Genomic DNA, 20,782 nt, shown 5'->3' on the forward strand with positions numbered 1-20,782 from the left:
AGAACAAAATGGTAATACTGGTGTTACAAAGTACGATAACAAGTGAAAAATTAATTAGAGGGGGGTCAACAAAAGATTTGAGAGAGAAGAAATAATGAGAGAACATGAAAATAGATCAATAGAAGTTAACCAATCTGAAGAACAAAAACTAAAAAGAATGAAGAAAAATGAATACAGTCTCAGAAGGCTGTGACACCATTAAGCATATTAACACACAGAGTCCCAGAAAGAGAGGAGAAAGAAAGAGGGGCAAAAAATATTTTAAGAAGTAATGGTCAAAAGCTCCTGAAATTTGTCAAAAAAACATTAACCTACTCCTCTAAGAAGCTAAAAAAAAAAAAAAAAAAAAAACCCAAATAGGATAAGTACAAAGAAATTCAAACTTAAGCACACTATAATTAAACTGTTACAAGACAATAAAAAATCTTGAAATACCAAGAGAAAAAGACGATTACATCCAGAACAACAATATGACCAATGGCTGACTTTGTATCTGAAAAAATGGAAAGTCAAAGGCAATGTAATAACATTCAAAGTGCTGAAAGAAAAACTGTCAGCCAAGAATTCTATATCCAGAAAAATTGTCCTTCAATAATAACATCAAAAATAAAATAATTAACAACATAATAATAACATTAAGTGTGAATGGACCACACGAAACCAAGGGCAAACATCATCCTTCACAGTGAAAGAATGAATTCTTTCCTCAAAAAGGCAAAGATACCCTCTCTCACCATGCCTATTCAGCATCATACTGGAAGTCGTGTTGTGGTTGTTGGGTGCCATTGAGTCAGTCCTAGCTCATAGCGACCCTATGTACAACAGAACAAAACACTGCCAAATCCTGCGCCATCCTCGTAATCGTTGCTATGAGTGAGCCCATAGTTGCAGCCCCTGCGTCAATCCATCTCATTGGGAGTCTTCCTCTTTTTCGCTGACCCCCTACTTTACCAAGCATCATGTCCTTCTCCAGGGACTGATCCTTCCTGATAACATGTTCAAAGTACATGAGATGAAGTCTTGCCATCCTTGCTTCTAAGGATCAAACTGGCTGTACTTCTTCCAAGACAGATTTGTTTGTTCTTTCGGCAGTCTTTCTTCACCAACACAATTCAAAGGTGTCAATTCTTTGGTCTTCCTTATTCATTGTCCAGCTTTTGCATGCATATGAGGTGACTGAAAACACCATGGCTTTGGTCAGGCGCACCTTAGTCTTCAAGGTGACATCTTTGCTTTTTAAAACTTTAAAGAGGTCTTTTGCAGCAGATTTGCTCAATGCAATGCATCTTTTGATTTTCTGACATGTTGACTGTGGATCCAAGTAAAACGACATCTTTGACAACTTCAATCTTTTCTCCATTTATCATGATGCTGCTTATTGGTCCATTGTGAGGATTTTTGTTTTCTTTATGTTGAGGTGTAATCCATACTGAAGGCTGTGGGCTTTGATCTTCATCAGTGCTTCAATTCCATCTCACTTTCAGCAAGCAAGTTGTATCATCTGCATAACACAGGTTGTTAATGAGTCTTCCTCCAAACCTGATGCCCCATTCTTCCTCATATAGTCCAACTTCTTGGATTATTTGCTCAGCATACAGATTGAATAAGTATGGTGAAAGGATACAACCCTGATGCACACCTTTCCTGACTGGAAGTCCTAGTCAATGCAAGCAGACAAGAAAAAGAAATAAATGGCATGCAGTCTTGAAAGAAAGAAATAAACTAACTCAACTCTACATTTCCATTGAACCATGCTCAATCTCATTCATTACTGCATTCCCCCCACACCCCGACCCCCAGCCCAGCTTTCGAACACTGCTTGCATATGTTCTAGAGTCTTTAGGCTGCGCTAAGACATCAGGGAGTTCCCTCCCTTTAGTAGTAATCTGTCACCATTAATGACTGCCTAAACATCCATTTTTATAGCCTACACATTCCCTTGAGTTCCAGCAGCATTCACTCACTTGGGCTTCAGAAAATTTCAGAAAGGTTGGGGCTCTCATTGCTTGGAGATCTACCTCCCTAGAGCACCACAGAGCTATTAAAAGTGAGGCCTCACTAGCTCCCTGGGATCGACCACTGAGTGGTGTGTGGTTCTGCTCTTAGGCTCACTTCTACTTCTGCCTTTGATCTCTTTAATTCTGAACAAAACCTCTTTTTCCCCTCTGCTTACTCTCCTTCCTCTTTTTCTTTCACAACCATTTGCCATGGCCACTTAAATTCTAAGTTAGTATAATTAGCAATGCAAAGAGTTAATTTCCCTTTTCAGAAGGCAAGAAGTTATTAATCTTCAAATCTTTCTAGTTGAGAGAAAATAATTACATTCCAGTCTTCCAACGGTGCAGAGAAAAAGAAAACAAAGCAATGAAGTTTAAAAAAATGTGAAGAGATTGAACACTCCAATCAAAAGGCAGTGACAGAGTTGATAAAAACAAACAAACAAAAACCAAAATAAACAAAAAAAACAAGCTCCAACTATATGGTGTCAATAAGATACTTTAGATTCAAAGACACAAACAGGTTGAAAATAAAAGAATAGAAAATATGTATCATGAAAATGGTAACCTGGAGTGGTTATATTAATATAATACAAAAATGCTATTAGAGACCTGAACTCATTGCTGTCAAGTTGATTTCAGACTCATAGTGGCCTATAGGAAGGACAGAATAGAACTGTCCCATAGAGCTTCCAAGGAATGGCCAGTAGATTCCAACTGCTGACCTTGTGGTTAGCAGCAGAGCTCTTAACCACTTTGCCACCACAGTTCCACTATTAGAGACAGTGACATTTTAAAAGTATAAAATCAGGAAAATATAGCAATAATAATCCTGTGTACCAAGTAATAGCCCCAAATTTCATGAAGCAAAAACTGATGGACTTGAAGGGAGAAAGAGACAAACAATAATAGTTGGCGACTTCAATAACCCACTTTCAGTAATGAAATATAACAATTACACAGAATATCAGCCATTATATAGAAGACTTGAACAATACTATCAAAGAACTTGAACTAAGTGACAAATGTCAGTTAGCACACTCTACCCAACAACAGTGGCAGATAGACTCTTTTCAAGTGAATACAGAACATTCTCCAGAACATTCTCCAGGATAGACCATATGCTAGGCCATAAAACAAATCCCAAATTTAAAAGGATTGTTATCACACAAAGTATGTTCTCTGATGACAATGGAATTAAATTAGAAATAAACGAATAACTATAAGAAATTTGGGAAAACCACAAATATTTGGAAATTAAACTACACATTTCTAAATAATTCATGGGTCAAACAATAAATGAAAGGTAGTTGAGAAAATACTTTGAAAGGAATGAAAACAAGAGCACAACATATCAAAATGTATGCAATATAGTAAAGCAGTAATTAGAGGGTAATCTGCAGCTTTCTTTCTCTTTTTCAAATTAAAGGGTAATTTGTAGTTGCCATTGAGTTATTTGGACTCTTGCTGACCCATGTGTGTCAGAACAGAACTGGGTTTTTTAGGGTTTTCAATGGCTGACTTTTTAAATTTATAGATATAACCTCCTGTATCAGAAAAGAAAAAAAAATCAAATCACTGGGGAGAAGGGAAGACAGCAAACTAAATACAAAGCAAATAGAAGGGTGGAAATAAATTTTAGATGAGAAAAAGAAATAAATGGCATGAAAAATAAATTTTAGAGCAGAAATCAATGAAATTAATAAGAACAATAACAAAAAAAGAGAAAACCAAAATATGGTTGTTGGTAAAAATCAACAGAATTGACAAATCTTTAGCTAGACTGCGAAAGAATAAGAAAAGATACAAATTAAATGTCAGGCATAAACAGGAGACACTACTATTGACCTTCCACAGATTACAAGAATAAGGGAATGCCACTGATAGCCAGAAGGTTAGCAGTTCGAATCCGCCAGGCGCTCCTTGGAAACTCTATGAGGCAGTTCTACTCTGGCCTATAGGGTCGTTATGAGTCGGAATCGACGGCAGTGTTACTGGGTTATTGATAGCCAGAGCAGCAGGGAGCTGCTTACCTGCTCCTCCTGTCCTTTAGCAAACAAAAGCTTAGGTGATGGCCATGAGTGTGGCTCAACTGGGAGCTGCTCAGACCAAGCAGAACTCCTCCTATTGCCGTCAAAATGCTGGGTACGGCTCAAGACAAACTGTTTACTAGCCTACATGCCAAAAGAAAAAAATTAATTGACTTACCGCACCTGCGTGCCATGATAACCTATGTAGTCCATGAGAGACCGTATAAAAGGACCTGCCTCCCTTTATTTAGGGGGCTTGATTTGAGGTATGCACCTACTTGGCTCCTTGTCTGGATGCTTGCACTGGACACTCTTCCTCCCTCCTCACCTCGGTGTGTCTTCATTGACAAGAAGCCGCACCAAGCAGGACCTGCTTTGGGTAACAAATTCCGGCAACCCAGATGGGACCAGCACTGCCTAAATCCGGAAGATCGCCTCCAGCTGACAGGAACTGACCGCTTCTCCCCTGTGCATGCCAGTAATCTTTCTCTGAGGGAGATTTGTTTTGGCCCTCAAAGCCAGAGCTAACCTTGGACCTCTCAGTGGTGGACATGAGGAGAGAGAACAGTGTCAGGTTCCCTGGGAAGAGGGAAAAAACACCCTTGGTGAGTACAGAAATAGGTCCTATTGTTCAGAAAGTGAATAGACCGTAGATCTGGTAATGCTTAGCCAGTGAAGGTCAGGGCAAACACTTTCATTTTGACCAGCCATCTGTGACTCCAGCTTTGGTATAGAAGTAAGTCCTATTTGTAGAAAAGTAGAAAGACTGTAGATTCTGGTAATGCTTAGCCAGTGAAGATCGGGTCAAATATTTTTGTTCTAAATAGGCATTCTGTAGTTTTAGGTTTTGGTACCATGGGAAATAGAGCGTTCCAGAACGTAGTCCTCTAGGGTGTATTTTAAAGAATTGGTCTTATTTTGTCAGAAATTAATATTGCCACTCCTGCTCTTTTTTGATTGTTGTTTGCTTGATATATTTTTTTTCCATCCTTTGAGTTTTTGTTTGTGTCTCTAAGTCTAAGGTGTGTCTCTTGTAGGCAGCATATAGACGGATCTTGTTTTTTAATCCATTCTGCCACTCTCTGTCTCTTTATTGGTGCATTTAGTCCATTTACATTCAGGGTAATTATGGATAGGTATGAATTTAGTGCTATCATTTTGATGTCTTTTTGTTTGTGTGTTGTTGACAGCTTCTTTTTCCCACTTGATTTTATGTGCTGAGTAGATTTTCTTTCTATATTGTCCTTTCCCCATATTTGTTGTTGTTGATTTTGTTTCTGCTGAGTCTGTATTTTTCCCTTGTATTTTATTTTGATGAGTAGGATAGTTTATCTCATTGTGGTTACCTTATTATTTACCCCTATTTTTCTAAATTTAAAACTTTTATTTCTTTGTAACACCATATCTTCCTCTCCATATGGAAGGTGTATGATTACATTTCTTAGTCCCTCTTTATTATTTTAATGTTGTCTTCTTTTATATAATAACATTGTTGTTACCCTGTTTTGGGCTTTGTTTTTTTTGGATTCCCCTGTCTGGGTTGACTTTTGGTTGCTCTGCCCAGTGTTCTAGTCTTGGGTTGATACCTGATATTATTGATTTTCTAACCGAAGAACTCCCTTTAGTATTTTTTGTGGTTTTGGCTTGTTTTTTATGAATTCCCTCAACTTGTGTTTATCTGAAAATGTCTTAATTTCACCTTCATATTTAAGAGACAGTTTTGAGGGATATATGATTCTTGGTAGGCAATTTTTTTCCTTCAATTTTTTAAATATGTCATCCCATTGCCTTCTTGCCTGCATGGTTTCTGCCAAGTAGTCTGAGCTTATTCTTATTGGCTCTCCTTTGTAGGTGACTTTTCGTTTATCCCTTGCTGCTCTTATAATTGTCTCTTTATCTTTGGTTTTGGCAAGCTTGATTATATGTCTTGGTGACTTCTTTTAAGATCTACCTTATGTGGAGTTCGATGAGCATCTTAGATAGATATCTTCTCATCTTTCACAGTATCAGGGAAGTTTTCTGCCAACAAATCCTCAATGATTTTCTCTGTATTTTCTGTTATCCCTCCCTGTTCTGGTACTCCAATCACTCGTAGGTTATTTCTCTTGATAGAGTCCCATGTGATTCTTAAGGTTTCTTCATTTTTTAAAATTCTTTTATCTGATTTTTCTTCAAATATATTAGTGCCAAGTGATTTATCTTCGAGTTCAGAAATTCTAGCTTCTACTTGATCAATTCTGCTCCTCTTTCTATTGAGTTGTCTAATTCTGTAATTTTATTGTTAATCTTCTGAATTTCTGATTGCTGTGTGTCTATGGATTTTTCCAGCTTATTAAACTTTTCATTATGTTCCTGAATAATCTAATTTCTTCAGCTACTTTATCTGTGTGTTCCTTGGCTTGTTCTGAGCATTAATTCATTTCCTTCCTGATGTCTTGAAGGGTTCCATATATTAAACTTTTGTATTCTGCATCTGGTAATTCCAGGAATGCACTTTCACCTAGAAGATCCCTGGATCCTTTGCTTTGAGAGCCTGTTGAGGTGATCATGGTCTGTTTCTTTATGTGACTTGATACTGACTGTTGTCTCTGAGCCATCTAATAGTTATTGCATTAGTTTATGCTTGCTTACTCTGTTGTAGCTGCTTGCTTTGTTTTGTTTTGGTATACCCCTATGGGTTGCTTGAGTGAGCTAGCTTATTTTCGCCTTTGGAGCTCTGGTGTCCTGTCCCCAGCTGGCTAGAGCTGTTATCAGGTATATCAGTCTAGGAGTCCATTCAGTTTTCTTGCATGAATTCAGCTCAGGTTTCCAGGTAGCTGATCATCAAGTATGTGGTACAGGCTCTGTCCTACAGTCTTAGAGGGGCAAGGGTGATTGGCATATATACCGGTATCTCATTGCAGCAGGCGGTCACGCTCTGAACAAGGCAGGGGGCTGAGAACTGACCCCCAAGTGTCTCTGAGGAAAACATGTCTCTGTTCCCTAGAGCGTGCTGGGGGGTGGGTTCTGCAGAGGGACCATGGGCACCCAAAGGTTTTGGTTGTAAGGACTGGGAGGTACCAGTTATCTTTGGACCATGTCGCAGGTGGCAGGGTGACCTGAGTGGAGCTGCCAGTCCTTAGGTCCCTGATGTGCGTAGGTGAGGACCTTGTTTAAAAGGCAATGTCAGACGTCAAACACCCACCTCTCCACCACACTGCTGAAATAGTTGGAGTTTACCAACAAGGGCCTATTCTCCTGAAATAGGCCCACACAGGCCCATGCAGAAGGGAAAGGTGCTCAAGGTCCACGGATGGTTTATGCTTGGACAGGAGCCGCTTCTGTCCTGAGCTCTCCCAGTTAATGGAGCTAGCAAATTATCTTTTCCCCCCAGTTGCAAATTTTTTCCTTCCTCAAGGCCGGGAGGATGAATCCAGGTGTTCACCAGGGTCTATCTCAGGGATTCAGCTGCTGAAGCTGGCTTGGGGGTGCGGGTGGGCGCGGTAAAATATACCCAAGTATTTAGCTTTTGCCAAGAGCGGTGTTCTCCTCAGGTTCCAGAGGTGTGAGTGGGCTGTGTGGCTGCTGCTTCTCCCTGAGGAAACTGCGGCCCAATGCTAGGACCAGCCCGCCGCCGCCGCTGCTCCAGGAATAGTGCCTGAGGGCTCCCCGCGATTCAGGTCCAGTAACTCCTCTCCGCTTCTGAACAGCCTCTTCCTCCCCCTGCCCCTCAATTCCTTGTCTAAGCTTGCCTTTGATGCTCAGGGCTCCCAGCTTGTCACAAATATACTCCTTTCACTTGTTTTTTTTCGGGTTTTTGTTGTAAAGAGGGCTCGACGGAAGCCTCTGTCTATTCCGCCATCTTGGCTCCGCCTCCAAGAATTCGTCTTATTTTGGATATGACCCAATGAAAAAGTCTAAAATGGAATTTTTTTGTAACACCACATGGCCCCAATACGAGCTCGGGGACAGCCAACACTGGCCTTGGAATGGACCCTGAAATTTTAATACCATACTGCAGTTAGATTTGTTCTGTACTAAAGTGGGATGAGAAAATGGATGTTGAAGCTTTTATGTGGTTGTGGTAAAATAAGAATTTGCAAAACAATGTAAAATCATGGTTCAGACCGAGGTTAAAACCCGTTTTGTCTAGTCTCCCAGAAGAGGACCCAGTTCCTCAGCCCCTGAGGCCTCCAGTGCTGAGATGCTTCCCCTGGTGCATACTCAGAGTGGTGACTGATTTAGTCCTGGGGCCCCAGAACCCTCAACAGGGCTATACCCATTAAGGCAACTCCTTGCGCTAGGTGGAGGAGGTCAAACACTGCCCCCAAGCTGATTTTACAGGTGGCGTCAGGAAAAGGATTCTTTGCAAGGACTCAACTCCTGAAAGCATGGGACTTTCTAAGAACAAAGGGGCTTGGGAAATAAAACTTCTGTTCAACAAAGAACTTCAACAAAAAAGGGAAGAGACAACCTACAGAATTTTTTTTTTTGGTTATTAGATGCATGTGTAATTGTTATATCTTCTTGATGAATTGACCCTCTTATCATTACGTAATGTCCTTCTTTGTCAGTAACAGATTTTTAAAGTCTATTTTGTCTGACGTTAATATAGCAACCCAATTTCTTTTGACTATTTGAATACACTGTTCTTTCCCATCCTTTCACCTTCAACCTACCAGTGTCTTTGTTTAAAGTAGATCTTTTGTAGACAGCTTATAGTTGGATTATTATCCATTCTGCTAATTTCTCCTTTTTGATTAAAGACTGTAATCTATTAACTTTTAAAGTTATTGCTGATAAAGAAGCACTTACTTCTACCACTTCACTGTTTTGCATGTTGATGTTGTTTTTTGCTGTCAAGTTGATTCCAACTCATGGAGACCACATGTGTGCAGAGTAGAACTGCTCCATAGGATTTTCAAGACTGTGACTATTCACGATAGCCAGGTCTCTCTTCTGAGGCACTTCTGGGTGTCTTATACCTTTTTTGTCTCATTTCTTACAATACTGCCTAGTTTTCTGTTGACTTTTTAGAGTGAACTCTCTTGATTCTTTTGTTTCCTTGAGTATATTTTTAAAGATATTTTCTTTGTGGTTACCATGGGGATTACATTTAACATCTTAAATTTATAACAATTTAGTTAATATTGATTGTTATAAATTGATGCATTGCATTGGGCAAATCTGCAAAAAATCTCCTTAAAGTGTTAAAAAGCAAAGATGTCACTTTAAGAACTAAAGTGTGCTTGACCCAAGCCATGTTGTTTTCAATCGCCTCATATGCATGTGAAATCTGGACAATGACTAAGGAAGAGTGAAGAAGTATTGATGCCTTTGAATTTTGGCGTTGGTGAAGAATACTGAATATATATCATAGACTTCCAGAAGAAAAAACAAATCCGTCTTGGAAGAAGTACAGCCAGAATGCTCCTTAGAAGCAAGAATGGCAAGACTTCTCACATACTTTGGACATATTATCAGAAGGGAACAGTCCCTGGAGAAAGACATCATGCTTGGTAAAGCAGAGAGTAAGTGAAAAAAAAGGAAGATCCTCAACGAGATGGATTGACACAGTGAACGCAATGATAGGCTCAAGCATAACAATTGCGAGGATGGTGAAGGACCAGTGTTTCGTTCTGTTATACACAGGGTCACTATGAGTTGGGACCAATTCAATGGCACCTAACAAGTTGAAACTGATACCAACTTAACTTCAATACCTGTTGCTGTCGAGTTGACTCTGACTCATAATGACCCTATAGGACAGCGCAGAACTGTCCCATAGAGTTTCCAAGGCTGTAAATCTTTATGGAAGCAGACTGCCACATCTTTCACCCATGGAGCAGCCCCTGGTGGGTTTGAACTGCTGACCTTTCAGTGAGCAGCTGAGTGCTTTAACTATTGCATCACCAGCACTCCTTGTAGCCTGTTACTTCCCTAATCAACCGCATAACTATGAGTATGGTCTGTGGCCATTACAACAAATTAGCGAACCCAGCAGAGAAGCACAGAGTGGCATGGGAGGGAGTGGCTTGTGTCAAAAATAATGGAGAAGTGGGAAGGTGGAGATATACTGGACCTCCACCTCATAGGAACCAGCTTTATGCTGATGATAATTCAATAACATACAAAAACTGTTCCTATACCACCCTCCCCCTCCTATGTTGTCACAAATTACATCTTGTGTTTCCAGTAACATATACATTTTATGCATTTTTCTTCTAAATCTTGTAAGACATAACAAAGTTGCGACACTAAAATACCATAAAACTCACCTTTATATTTACCCATTAAATGATCTTTACTGGGCGTCTTTTTTTTTTTTTTCTTCATATGTTTTTGAGTTACTGTATATAATCCTCTTTTCAACCTGAAGGACTCCCTTTAGCATTTCTTGTAGGGCCACTCTTGTGGCTATGAACTCACCCAGCTTTTGTCTGTCTGAGATTGTCTTAATTTTACCCTCACTTTTGAAGGTTAGTTTTGTTAGACACAGAATTCTTGCTTTACAATTCTTTTCTTTTGGCACTTAAAATGTCAACCCACTGCTGCCCATGATTTCTGAGGTGAAATTAGTGCTTAACCTTATTGAGGATCCCTCACTGGTGACCATTTGCTTCTCTTGTTGCTTTCAAGATTCTTTTAGTTTGTGAGTTTGATGATAATGTGTCTCAGTGTGAATCACTGTGGTTTATCCTACTTGGAGTTCATTGAGCTTCTTGAATGTGTAGAATTCATGTCTTTCATCAAATTTGGGTTTTCAGCCATTATTTCTTCACATATTCTTTCTGCTCCTCTTTCTTCTTCTGGGATTCCTTACATTGGTGTTTGATGGTATCCCTCAAGTCCCTTATGCTCTGTGTTCACTGTTTCATTCTTTTTTCTTCTCAGACTCAATAATCTCAACTGCCTATCTTCAAATTTGCTGATTTTTTTCTGCCACCTCAAATCTGCTGCTGACCTCCTCGTTATGTTTTATTTCCATTATTGTATTTTTTCAGCTCTAGTATTTGTTTGGTTCCTTAAAAAAAAAAATTCTCTTAATATTCTTGTTTTCTTCCTGTATCATTTTCCTAATGGCCTTTAGCTCTTTCAGCATATTTAAAAGTGTTTAAAACTTTTGTCTAGTAAATTATCTGTCCTTCCACAGGATGGTTTCTGTCACTTTGTATTGTTATTTTGCATGAGTCATCCTTTTTTATTACTTTGCATGCCTTGTGATTTTTTTTTTTCTTTCGGAAATCAGCAATTTGATTAATACAATGTGGTAACTCAGAAATCAGATTCTTCCCCTTCCTCAGAGTTCGCTCCTCTTCCTTCTCTTAAATTGTTGAAGGCTGTAGTTATTAACAACAGGCACACCCTGAAAGTGCCAGCTGTTGCTGTTTTTGCACCAGTCTTCTCCCTATCTAAGAGCACTGCCTCTCTGTATTCAAACACCAGGCCCCCCACCTGGGACCCTAGCTGTGGCCACTTCTAAACACGTGGGACTGTAAAGTACCTGAGGGGGAGGGAGACAATGCCCTGAATACATTAGCTAGATCAAGGGAGAGGCTATAGGAGGTCCCTTTTTTTAGCCAACAAAGACTAGCCAAGAACCAATTCCATGCCAGGCACTCTGTTAGAAATAACTAGATGAACGGAAGTCATTACCTCAAGCTGGTTACCATCTGGCAATGGAATCACGTGGATGACTTGTTAAGACACTGCCTGTAGTGACAATGTGGATGTGTACACATTAACAAAGCAGAGAGAAAAGGAACTAGCAACATCTTGCCTTACCAATGTAAAATCAAGAGCAACACCCTCAGATGTGTGATGCTCATGAAGTACAATGATGCCATTATGAAGACTTTTAAACATTCCAGATTAGCTCTGCTGAGAATACAGTTGGATTAAAAGAACATAATTTGTTCATGCCTGCTCAATCTTCACTGCTAGATATTGGTGTGGTTGTCCTCTCCATATTAAGATAGAGGCAGAGACCAAGAGAAAGGTGTCTGCAGTACATACACACGATAGGTTGGGTGCAGGGAGCCAAAGACAGAATTACAGGTCTAAGCAACAACTAGGGAAACAATAGGGTGGGCCTGGGAGGCCATAGGGAAGACAGTGGAGGGAGAGGGGTTGAACAAATGAAGGACAATCTGCCTTTTAAACAAGATCCCTCCAGTTACTATGTGGAAAATACATTAAAAAGATATAGAAAAGTTAAATGTCATAAAGGAGCCTCATTTCTACAATAAAATACCATACAGCGGTTTAAATCACTTAGATCTACACGCATTACCTTTCTCCACTAAATAGCTTTTTCACATTTGTAAAAAATCAGTTGGCCATACATCTGTGGCGCTATTTCTGGGTTTTCAATTCTGTTCCATTGATCTATTTGTGTGTTCTTTTGCCATTACCACACTGTCTTGATCACTGCAGCTTTATTGAAAGTCTTAAAATTAGGAATATGACTCCTTTAACTTTATTCTTTTTCAATTATTTTAACTTCTTAGTCTTTCAAGATAAGTTTTTTAGAATTAGCTTCTCTGTAACTACAAAGATCCTGCTGGGACACTGGTAAGAAGTACAGTAAATCTATAGGTCAGTATGGGGAGAATTAACATCTTTGCCAAACTGACTCAACATTTATTTAGGTCTTCTTTGATTTCTTTCACTAGTGTTTTGTAGTTTTCTGCATACAGATCCTTTACATGTTTTATTATATTTATATTGAATTTTGAGGGGAGCCACTGTGAACAGTATAGTTTTGTATTTTGCGTTCCAATTGCTCGTTGCTAGTACAGTACATAGAAATACAAATTTTTTTTCTCTATTTCAATCCAATTGTCTCGTGAATGTTTTTGTGGTTAGGTGTCACTGAGTCAGTTCCAACTCATAGTGACCCAATGTACATCAGAACGAACCACTGCCCAGTCCCACACCATCCTCACAATTGCTGCTGTACTTGAGCCCGTTGTTGCAGTCGCCGTGTCAATCCATTTCTTTGAGGGTCTTCCTCTTTTTCACTGACCCTCTACTTTACCAAGCATGATTCCCTTCTCCAGGGACTGATCTCTCCTGTCAACATGTCCAAAGTATGTGAGATGCAGTCTTGCCATCCTTGCTTCTAAGGAGCATTCTGGCTGTATCTCTTCCAAGACAGATTTGTTTGTTCTTTTGGCAGTCCATGTATATTCAATATTCTTTGCCAACACCACAGTTTAAAGGCGTCAATTCTTTGGTCTTCTTTATCCATCATCCAGCTTTCGCGTGCATGTGAGGCGATTAAAAACACCATGGCTTGGGTCAGTTGCACCTTAGTCTTCAAGGTGACGTCTTTGCTTTTTAAAAAGACACTTTAAAGAGATCTTTTGCAGATTTACCCAATGCCATGTATCATTTGATTTCTTGACTGCTGCTTCCACAGGTGTTGATTGTGGATTCAAGTAAAATGAAATCCTTGACAACTTCAGTATTTTCTCCGTTTATCATGATGCTGTTTATTGGTTCAGTACTTATCTTAATGTAACCATTTTTCACTGTTTTAAACTTTATAAGCTTGTAAGCTTCAGCTATTTCAAATATTTAGTTGTTGTGTGTCACTGATATTTCAAATACAATGCTGTTCTTTTGCGTTGAGTTGACTTTGGCTCATAGCAATGCTGTATGACACAGCAGAGCTGCCCCGAAGGGTTTCCTATGCTGTAATCTTCGTGGGACCACATCACCAGGTCTTTTCTTCTGTGGAGTGGCTGGTAGGTTCAAACCACCGACCTTTCTGTTAGCATCCGACTGCCTAACCATTGTGCCACTAGAGCTCCTGCTTTATACAATAAAATGTATTATTCTGAACAAAGAATTGTGATCAAAAGAGAAATAAGGATGGGTTTCTAACAAGATGCAGGATCTACTTTGAATGAGAAACATTATATCAGAGATAATGCTATCTCTCTCAAAGCCAGAATACAATGGCCCAGGATTCACGGAGGGAAGTGGAGTGGCTCCTTTCACCATCACACCTAGTAACCATCTCTAACTCTGAGCACTGCCGGTGAAAGGTTTTTGTTTCTATGGGGATTATGCTGCCACAAGCAGACATATAGATTCCACTGCACTGGGAGGATATGACCATTTGGCCATTTTGGCCTCTTTGTGCCACTGAGGTGGCAAGCAAATAAGGAGTTACTCTATTGGCTGGCATGACTGATTCTGATTACCAAGGGGAAATTACATCGCTGCCAACATTGGGGGCAAGGAGGGCTATATGTGGAACCCAGGGGAATCTGAGGCACCTCTTAGTACTTCCATGCCCAGGAGGAAGATTAATTACAGCAACCAAAACAAGGCAAGACTGCTGGAGGATTCGGATCCTTTAGGAATGAAGGTTTGGGTCACCCATCAGGTAAAGAACCCCAATAAGCTGAGGCTCTACTGAGGGCAAAGCAAATACGGAATGCAGTGGAAGTTATAAATACCAGCTAAGGCCTTGTGACCACAGAAATAAGGACAGGAGCAGCTGCACATCTTCCTTGCTTGTTATCTGTATTTGTACAAAATAAGTATTTTCTTCTTCTCTCCCCTCCTCATTTTTTTTGTTGGACCTTAACATTACCTGTTAGTAAGAGAATATTCAGACGGGACTGTGATTGCTTTGGGGCAGATAAAATCAACACAATCTAGAGATGACTTCTGGGATTTTATATCTCATTTTGGGGGACATGTTGTTTGTACCTAAGATAACTGCACCTCGTTAGGTGGGCGAATGGTGTTGGTTCAAGGGAAGACGTTCAAATATGTGCAGGACACATGTTGACTGTGCCAGTTATTCAGTTACTGTCTCTCGGCTCTGACCTAACCTTCTGTGCTGTGCACATCCATTTTTGCTTTGCCAGCTGGCTCTGTGCTAGCTCTGCCAATAGAGGAGGATAGTGGAGTGGCTCCTTTCACCATCACACCTAGTAACCATCTCTAACTCTGAGCACTGGAGGATAGACTCAAGAAAGACGAGCCTGACTTCTTATTTCTTGTCTGCTTCTTATTCATCTGAGCTGCATCCCAGGGATGCTTCTTCAACCTGGCAGTGGCAGCACGTCTTCATAGCAGCTTTCTCCAACAAGTACATAACCAGGTATACTGTGCCAGCCCCAGTCCCAGACACCAGCCCCACGGGCCCCTTCTCCAAGCCTAGAAACACTGGTACCAACCAGCTGGTGGCCCCACTACAGAAGTCTTAGCTCTAACCACACAGGGGGCCCTCTCTAAGATTCTAAATTTTAATAATTCAAACATGTACCCCTTGTTCCCTCAGGACTGGGGAAACCGCATTCATTACCCCTGTGATACCTTAGAGCAGTGGCTGTAAAACTGTAGTCCCAGTATCAGCAATATCAGCATCTCCTGGGAATTTGTTAGAAATACAGATTCTTAGTAACCACCCCTGGCCTACTGAATCAGTAAGCAATTCTGAGGGCAGGACCTAGATAGAATCTGTGTTTCACAAGTCCTGAAGTTTAAGACTGAATGCCCACTGCTCAGAGTTCTCATTTTAGTCTTTCAGTTGCCTACTTAACAGTAAACAATTCTTTATATTAAATTCTCTGTTTAAATAACTGGTGTGGTTTCTGAATAGACCATGACTACTATAGTTGCTTTTAAGAATAAATAGGCTAGATGGCTTCACTGGTGAATTCTTCCAAACATTTAAAGAATTATCACCAATCCTGGTCAAACTCTTCCAAAAAACAGAGGAGGAATTTTCCTACGGCCAGCATTACACTGACTCCATAGCCAAAGACATCACGAGAAAACTACAGATCAATATCCCTTATGAATAGAGATGTAAAAATCCTCAACAAAATGCTAGCAAAAACAATTCAACAGCATATTAAAAGAACTATATGCCATGACCAAGTGGGATTTATCCCAGGCATGCAAGGGTGAGTCAACATACAAAAATCAATGGAATACACTACATTAACAGAATGTAAACCACATTATCACCTCAATGCAGACAAGGCATTTGACAGCACTATTTCATGATAAAAACACTCAATGAACTAGGACTAGAAGGGAAATTCTTCAACAGGATAAAGGGCATTAGAAAAAACCCACAGCTAACATAATACCTGACGGTCTACCCGGTAGGATCACCACTGTATTTAACACTGTATTAGAAATCTTAGCCACAGCAATTAGGCAAGAAAAAGAAAGGAGGCATCCAAAATGGAAAGGAAGAAGCAAAACTATCTCTATTCATAGATAATATGATTCTATATGCAGAATACCCTAAGGAATCCACAAAAAACACTGTTAGAGCTAATAAATGAATTCAGGAAATGGGTAGATACAAGGTCAACATACACAAAAAAATCAGTTCTATTTCTATATAGTAGTGGCAATGAACAATCCTAACATGAAATTAAGGGAAAAAACTCCATTTACAATAGCATTAAAAATAATAAAATACTTAGGAATAAATTTGACCAAGAAAGTTCAAAACTGGTATACCAAAAAACGACAAAACACTGCTGAAAAGACTTTAAAGAAGATGTAAATGGGAAGAAATCCCGTGTTCATGGATTGGCAGACTTGATATTGTTAAGATGTCAATACTACCCAAAGTGATCTACAGATTCAATCCAATCCTCATCAAAATTCCAACAGCCTTCTTTGCAGAAATGGAAAAGCTGAATCTTCAAATTCATATGGAATTGCAAGGGGCCCTGAATAGCCAAAATAATCTTGAAAAAGAACAAAGTTGGAGGACTCATACTTCCCAATTTCAAAACTACAGAGCTACAGTAATCTAAACCTAGGTGCTGGCATAAAGATAGACATACAGGCCAGTGGCATAGCATTAAACCCATATATCTATTGTTATTTGATTTTTGACAAGGGTGCAAAGACCATTCAATGGGGAAAGAATAGTCACTTCAACAAGTGGTATTGGGAACAACTGGATCTCCACGTGCAAAAGAATGAAGTTGGACCCCCATCTCACACTTTATACAAAAATCAACACAAAATGGATCAAAGACCTAAATTTAAGAGCTAAAATGATAAAACTCTTAGAAGAAAACAAGAGAAAATTTTCATGACCTTGGATCTGCAATGGATTCTTAGATATGACACCAAAAACATAGGCAACAACAGAAAAAGAGATAAACTGAACTTCATATAAATTAAAAATTTTGTGCATCAAAGGACACTATCAAGACAACCAACAGAATGGAAGAAAATATTTGCAAATCATATATCTAATAAGGGTCTAGAATCCAGAATACATGAAAAGAGCTCTTACAAACTCAACAATGAAAGACAAATAACCCAATTAAAAAAAATGGACAGGTGCCTTGAATACACATTCTTCCAAAGATACTCAAACTATGATGAGATATTACTTTAAACCCACTAAAACCAAATAAAATAAAATAAACCAAACCCGTTGCTGTTGAGTTGATCCCAACACATAGCAACGCTACATGACAGAGTAGAACTGCCCTATAGGGTTTTCAAGGAGCGGCTGGTGGATTCGAACTGCCAACTTTTCGGTTATCAGCTGAGCTCTTAACCACTGTGCCACAAGGGCTCCTACTACCATATTTTTACACAAATAATATGCATGTTATACGTGAGCATGCTTGTGAAAATACCTCGCAAGGGGAGGGTGCAGTTGGCAAAAAAATGTATAACATGTTATTTGCACAAAAATATGGTGTATGATTTAGCAGTTCCACTCGTAGGTATATAACTGGGTGCCGCTGAGTTCATTCCAGCTCATGGCAATCCCATGTGTCAGAGTAGGACCGTGCTCTGTAGGGTTTTCAATGGCTGATTTTTTAGAAGTAGATTGCCAGGACTTTCTTCCAAGGTGCCTCTGGGTGGACTAGAATCTCCAACCCTTCTGTCAGTGGCCCAACACATTAACCATCTGCACCACCCAGGGATTCTTCTAGGTAGATGGTGAAAAGAAATGAAAATGTACATTCACACAAAAACTTGTATCGTAAAACAGCACTGCTCATATTTGCCAAAAAGTGTAAATGCCCCAAATGTTCATCCATTGATGAATGGATTAAAAAAAAAAAAGTGGTATATCCATACACGGGAATATTTTTGGGCTATAAAAAGGAATAAGTATTGATACATGCTACATTAGTGAACCTTGAAAATTATTATGCCAAGCAAAAGAAAGCACAAAAGGCCATATATTGTATGTTTCCATTTATATATGAAATGCCCAAAATAAGCAAATCCATAGAGACAAAAAGTAGATTAGTGGTTGCCAGGGGACAGGGAAAGGAGGAACTGGGGGTAACTGCTAATGGTATGGGGTTTCTTTTTGGGGTAACGGAAATATTGTAGAATAAGATGGTGGTTGTTTACACTATGAATTTACTAAAAACAACTGAATTATATATGCTAAAATGGCTGAAAATTAGGTTATGTGAATTTTACCTCAATTTAAAAATCAACCTATAATTAAAAAAAGAATAAAAAGACATCGGTCATACTGGGTAAAGTAACTGCAGTTGTGATAAGCAGTGGTAAAAAGCAGAAATAAAGATGTTATGGGGGCATTTAAAAAATATATATATTATACATATATAAACTTCTAAATGATCTGAGTTTTAACGCAAACTTGAAGGAAGTGTGCTAAAATTAAACTTGTTTTTGAAAATACATACATCTTTTACATTAGTGTACAATAATTCATTTTACTTGGAAGCCACCCGAAACAGAATCCAGAAGACCGATGGTACTATTCCCTTTAAAGAAACACAAAAGACATAAAGGTATCCATTGCAAATTTATTATGCATTAGGAAGCTTAACTTAAAAACCAACAGCATAGTAAAAAGATACATTATCTCTGTTCACGGCAGAACAGATTTCAAAATATATTTTCTTTTAAATGTATTCAGTCAGTACACAATCCTTTATAAAAGTTGTATATATATTTTTGTCAATATCTTTATTACATTTATAAATACAAGATTTACACAGCACCCCATCAGAAAAATTGAAAACCCCTTACAAATATCTACATATATTTCATACCTATAAAACTTTCAAAGGAGTGCACTGTTAAAGGTAGGCCAGATTTAATACCCATTTACTGGTGCAGCAAAATACATATAAATCTGTAAAGTTTTCTTAGTCCATAAAGTATCTTGAAAAATTAGCAAGACACTTGTGAAACTGAGCTTCACTAAAGCATATTTTAGAAAGAAATCTGATGTGCATATTCCCACGAGATTTAAAAGTGAGATAAACAGAGTGAAATGAATGAAGATTATGGTTGAAAACAAAGGCATACTACAGAGGACAGTTAAGGCAGAAGTGTGATGGGTAGGAAAAATTATTTGAGAAGTCAGACAAGGGAGACGTGGAGAAGTACAAACACTGATAATGAAGTCTGTGGGCCCGAACTTGAATATAAACTACTCTGGTTTTCAGTTACTGTTATCCACACTCAGGAATGTTCACATTTGCTGAGAACATAATTAGAAGCATCCTCCAATTTCTGTGCTACATCAGAATGCTTGCTGTGTTTTCCTTCTGTAAAATCACTCTGGGTTGGACTGAGACACCAGGGGCAGGAATCTGTGTTGGTAGTGCTACATGATTAAAGAAACATTTTCTTCATCTGGTAAAGATAATCACTGATCACATATATGACTATAGGTACATGTGTGGAATTTCATTCTCGACAAGAATAGGAAGGAGAAAGAATGAAAGGCAAGTAAACTAGGCTTTCCTATGACCTCTGAACAAAGACCCCTGATACTCAGTGAGTGACTCTTAAGAGCGGCCCCTCATGAACACCTATGGGCTATGCAGGCATGCGTTCAGAGAAACAGGGAGAAGTAAAATGAGGAGGATTCTTTACCTGAAATCTTGCCAAAGATGGCAGTCCTACTACAATCCTGCATATTCTGCTGAAAAGGGCCTGGAAACACTGCTGTCATGCTTACTCTGGAGTTGTTAAAGGAAAGCTATCCTTTTTCCCAGAGATATATGACTTTTTCTATTTGAGCTTCAAAGCTCAGACTCCAGATAACCTTGAGAGTTGCATATCATTTGCATTTCAAATCTTAACTTGTTCTAATGTACAAAGAAAAAAGGACAAAAGGGAAGTAGGAGGACAAAGAGGAAGATGGGAAGAGGAGTAGAAGAGGGTCACTTATCAAACTTGGCTCTGAAGGATGCCAGCATCTCTCCTCCAGCACCATGAGGTCTCCATGTGGCGTGGCTCCCTCCATGGCTCCCAAAGACTGCATGTGCACAATCACCCTTTCTGCTGAGTTTACAGCTCAGTGCACTGATTCCCGGGCTCCTCAAAGGAAGAGAGTTCCCAGATGCTGCTGTTGTGCAGCAGTGGCTCAATGTCTTCATCAGTGCCCCGTTCTGGGGCATTGTTCAGGCTGCCGCTGATGCCGCTGCTGCTATGTTTGTGAATTGCACTGGCTTTACTGTATTCAGGGATAAATAAAGCAACCACAAAAGACATAAGAACTATACATGCCCCAAATAAAAATGGCGGGCCTGGGATGACAGCTCCCTGATGGGTGTGGGAAACAAATGAAGACGAAGAATTCAGTTAGTTTTTTCAATCCCAAATCAGTCCTCGATGACCCCAAAAAAGCACACCATCAAAAAGTGAATCATGGCAATCTCAAAAACCAATGTCTCATTAACTGAGAAGGCAAGTTCTAATAGAGCTAGTCTTTGGAATGACAAGTGGCAACTCATCACTGCTCTCTGTACCACTTATAAA

General features: G+C 39.3%; 1 protein-coding gene across 3 annotated transcripts in view; it reads right to left on the reverse strand.

Annotated features, from left to right (window-relative positions):
- Positions 1–1,557: 1,557 nt before the first annotated feature.
- MFSD14B (major facilitator superfamily domain containing 14B) overlaps positions 1,558–20,782 on the reverse strand; it is a 123,343-nt gene continuing 104,118 nt past the window's right edge. For all 3 annotated transcript variants that reach the window (XM_023540233.2, XM_010600655.3, XM_064291081.1), the window contains exon 12: positions 1,558–20,566. In XM_023540233.2, coding sequence (XP_023396001.1) covers positions 20,312–20,566 — 255 coding nt within the window. In that variant the 3' untranslated portion in view covers positions 1,558–20,311. The remainder of the gene's footprint in view (positions 20,567–20,782) is intronic.

This window comes from Loxodonta africana, chromosome 9 (assembly GCF_030014295.1).
Source record: "Loxodonta africana isolate mLoxAfr1 chromosome 9, mLoxAfr1.hap2, whole genome shotgun sequence".
Lineage (NCBI taxonomy): Eukaryota > Metazoa > Chordata > Mammalia > Proboscidea > Elephantidae > Loxodonta > Loxodonta africana.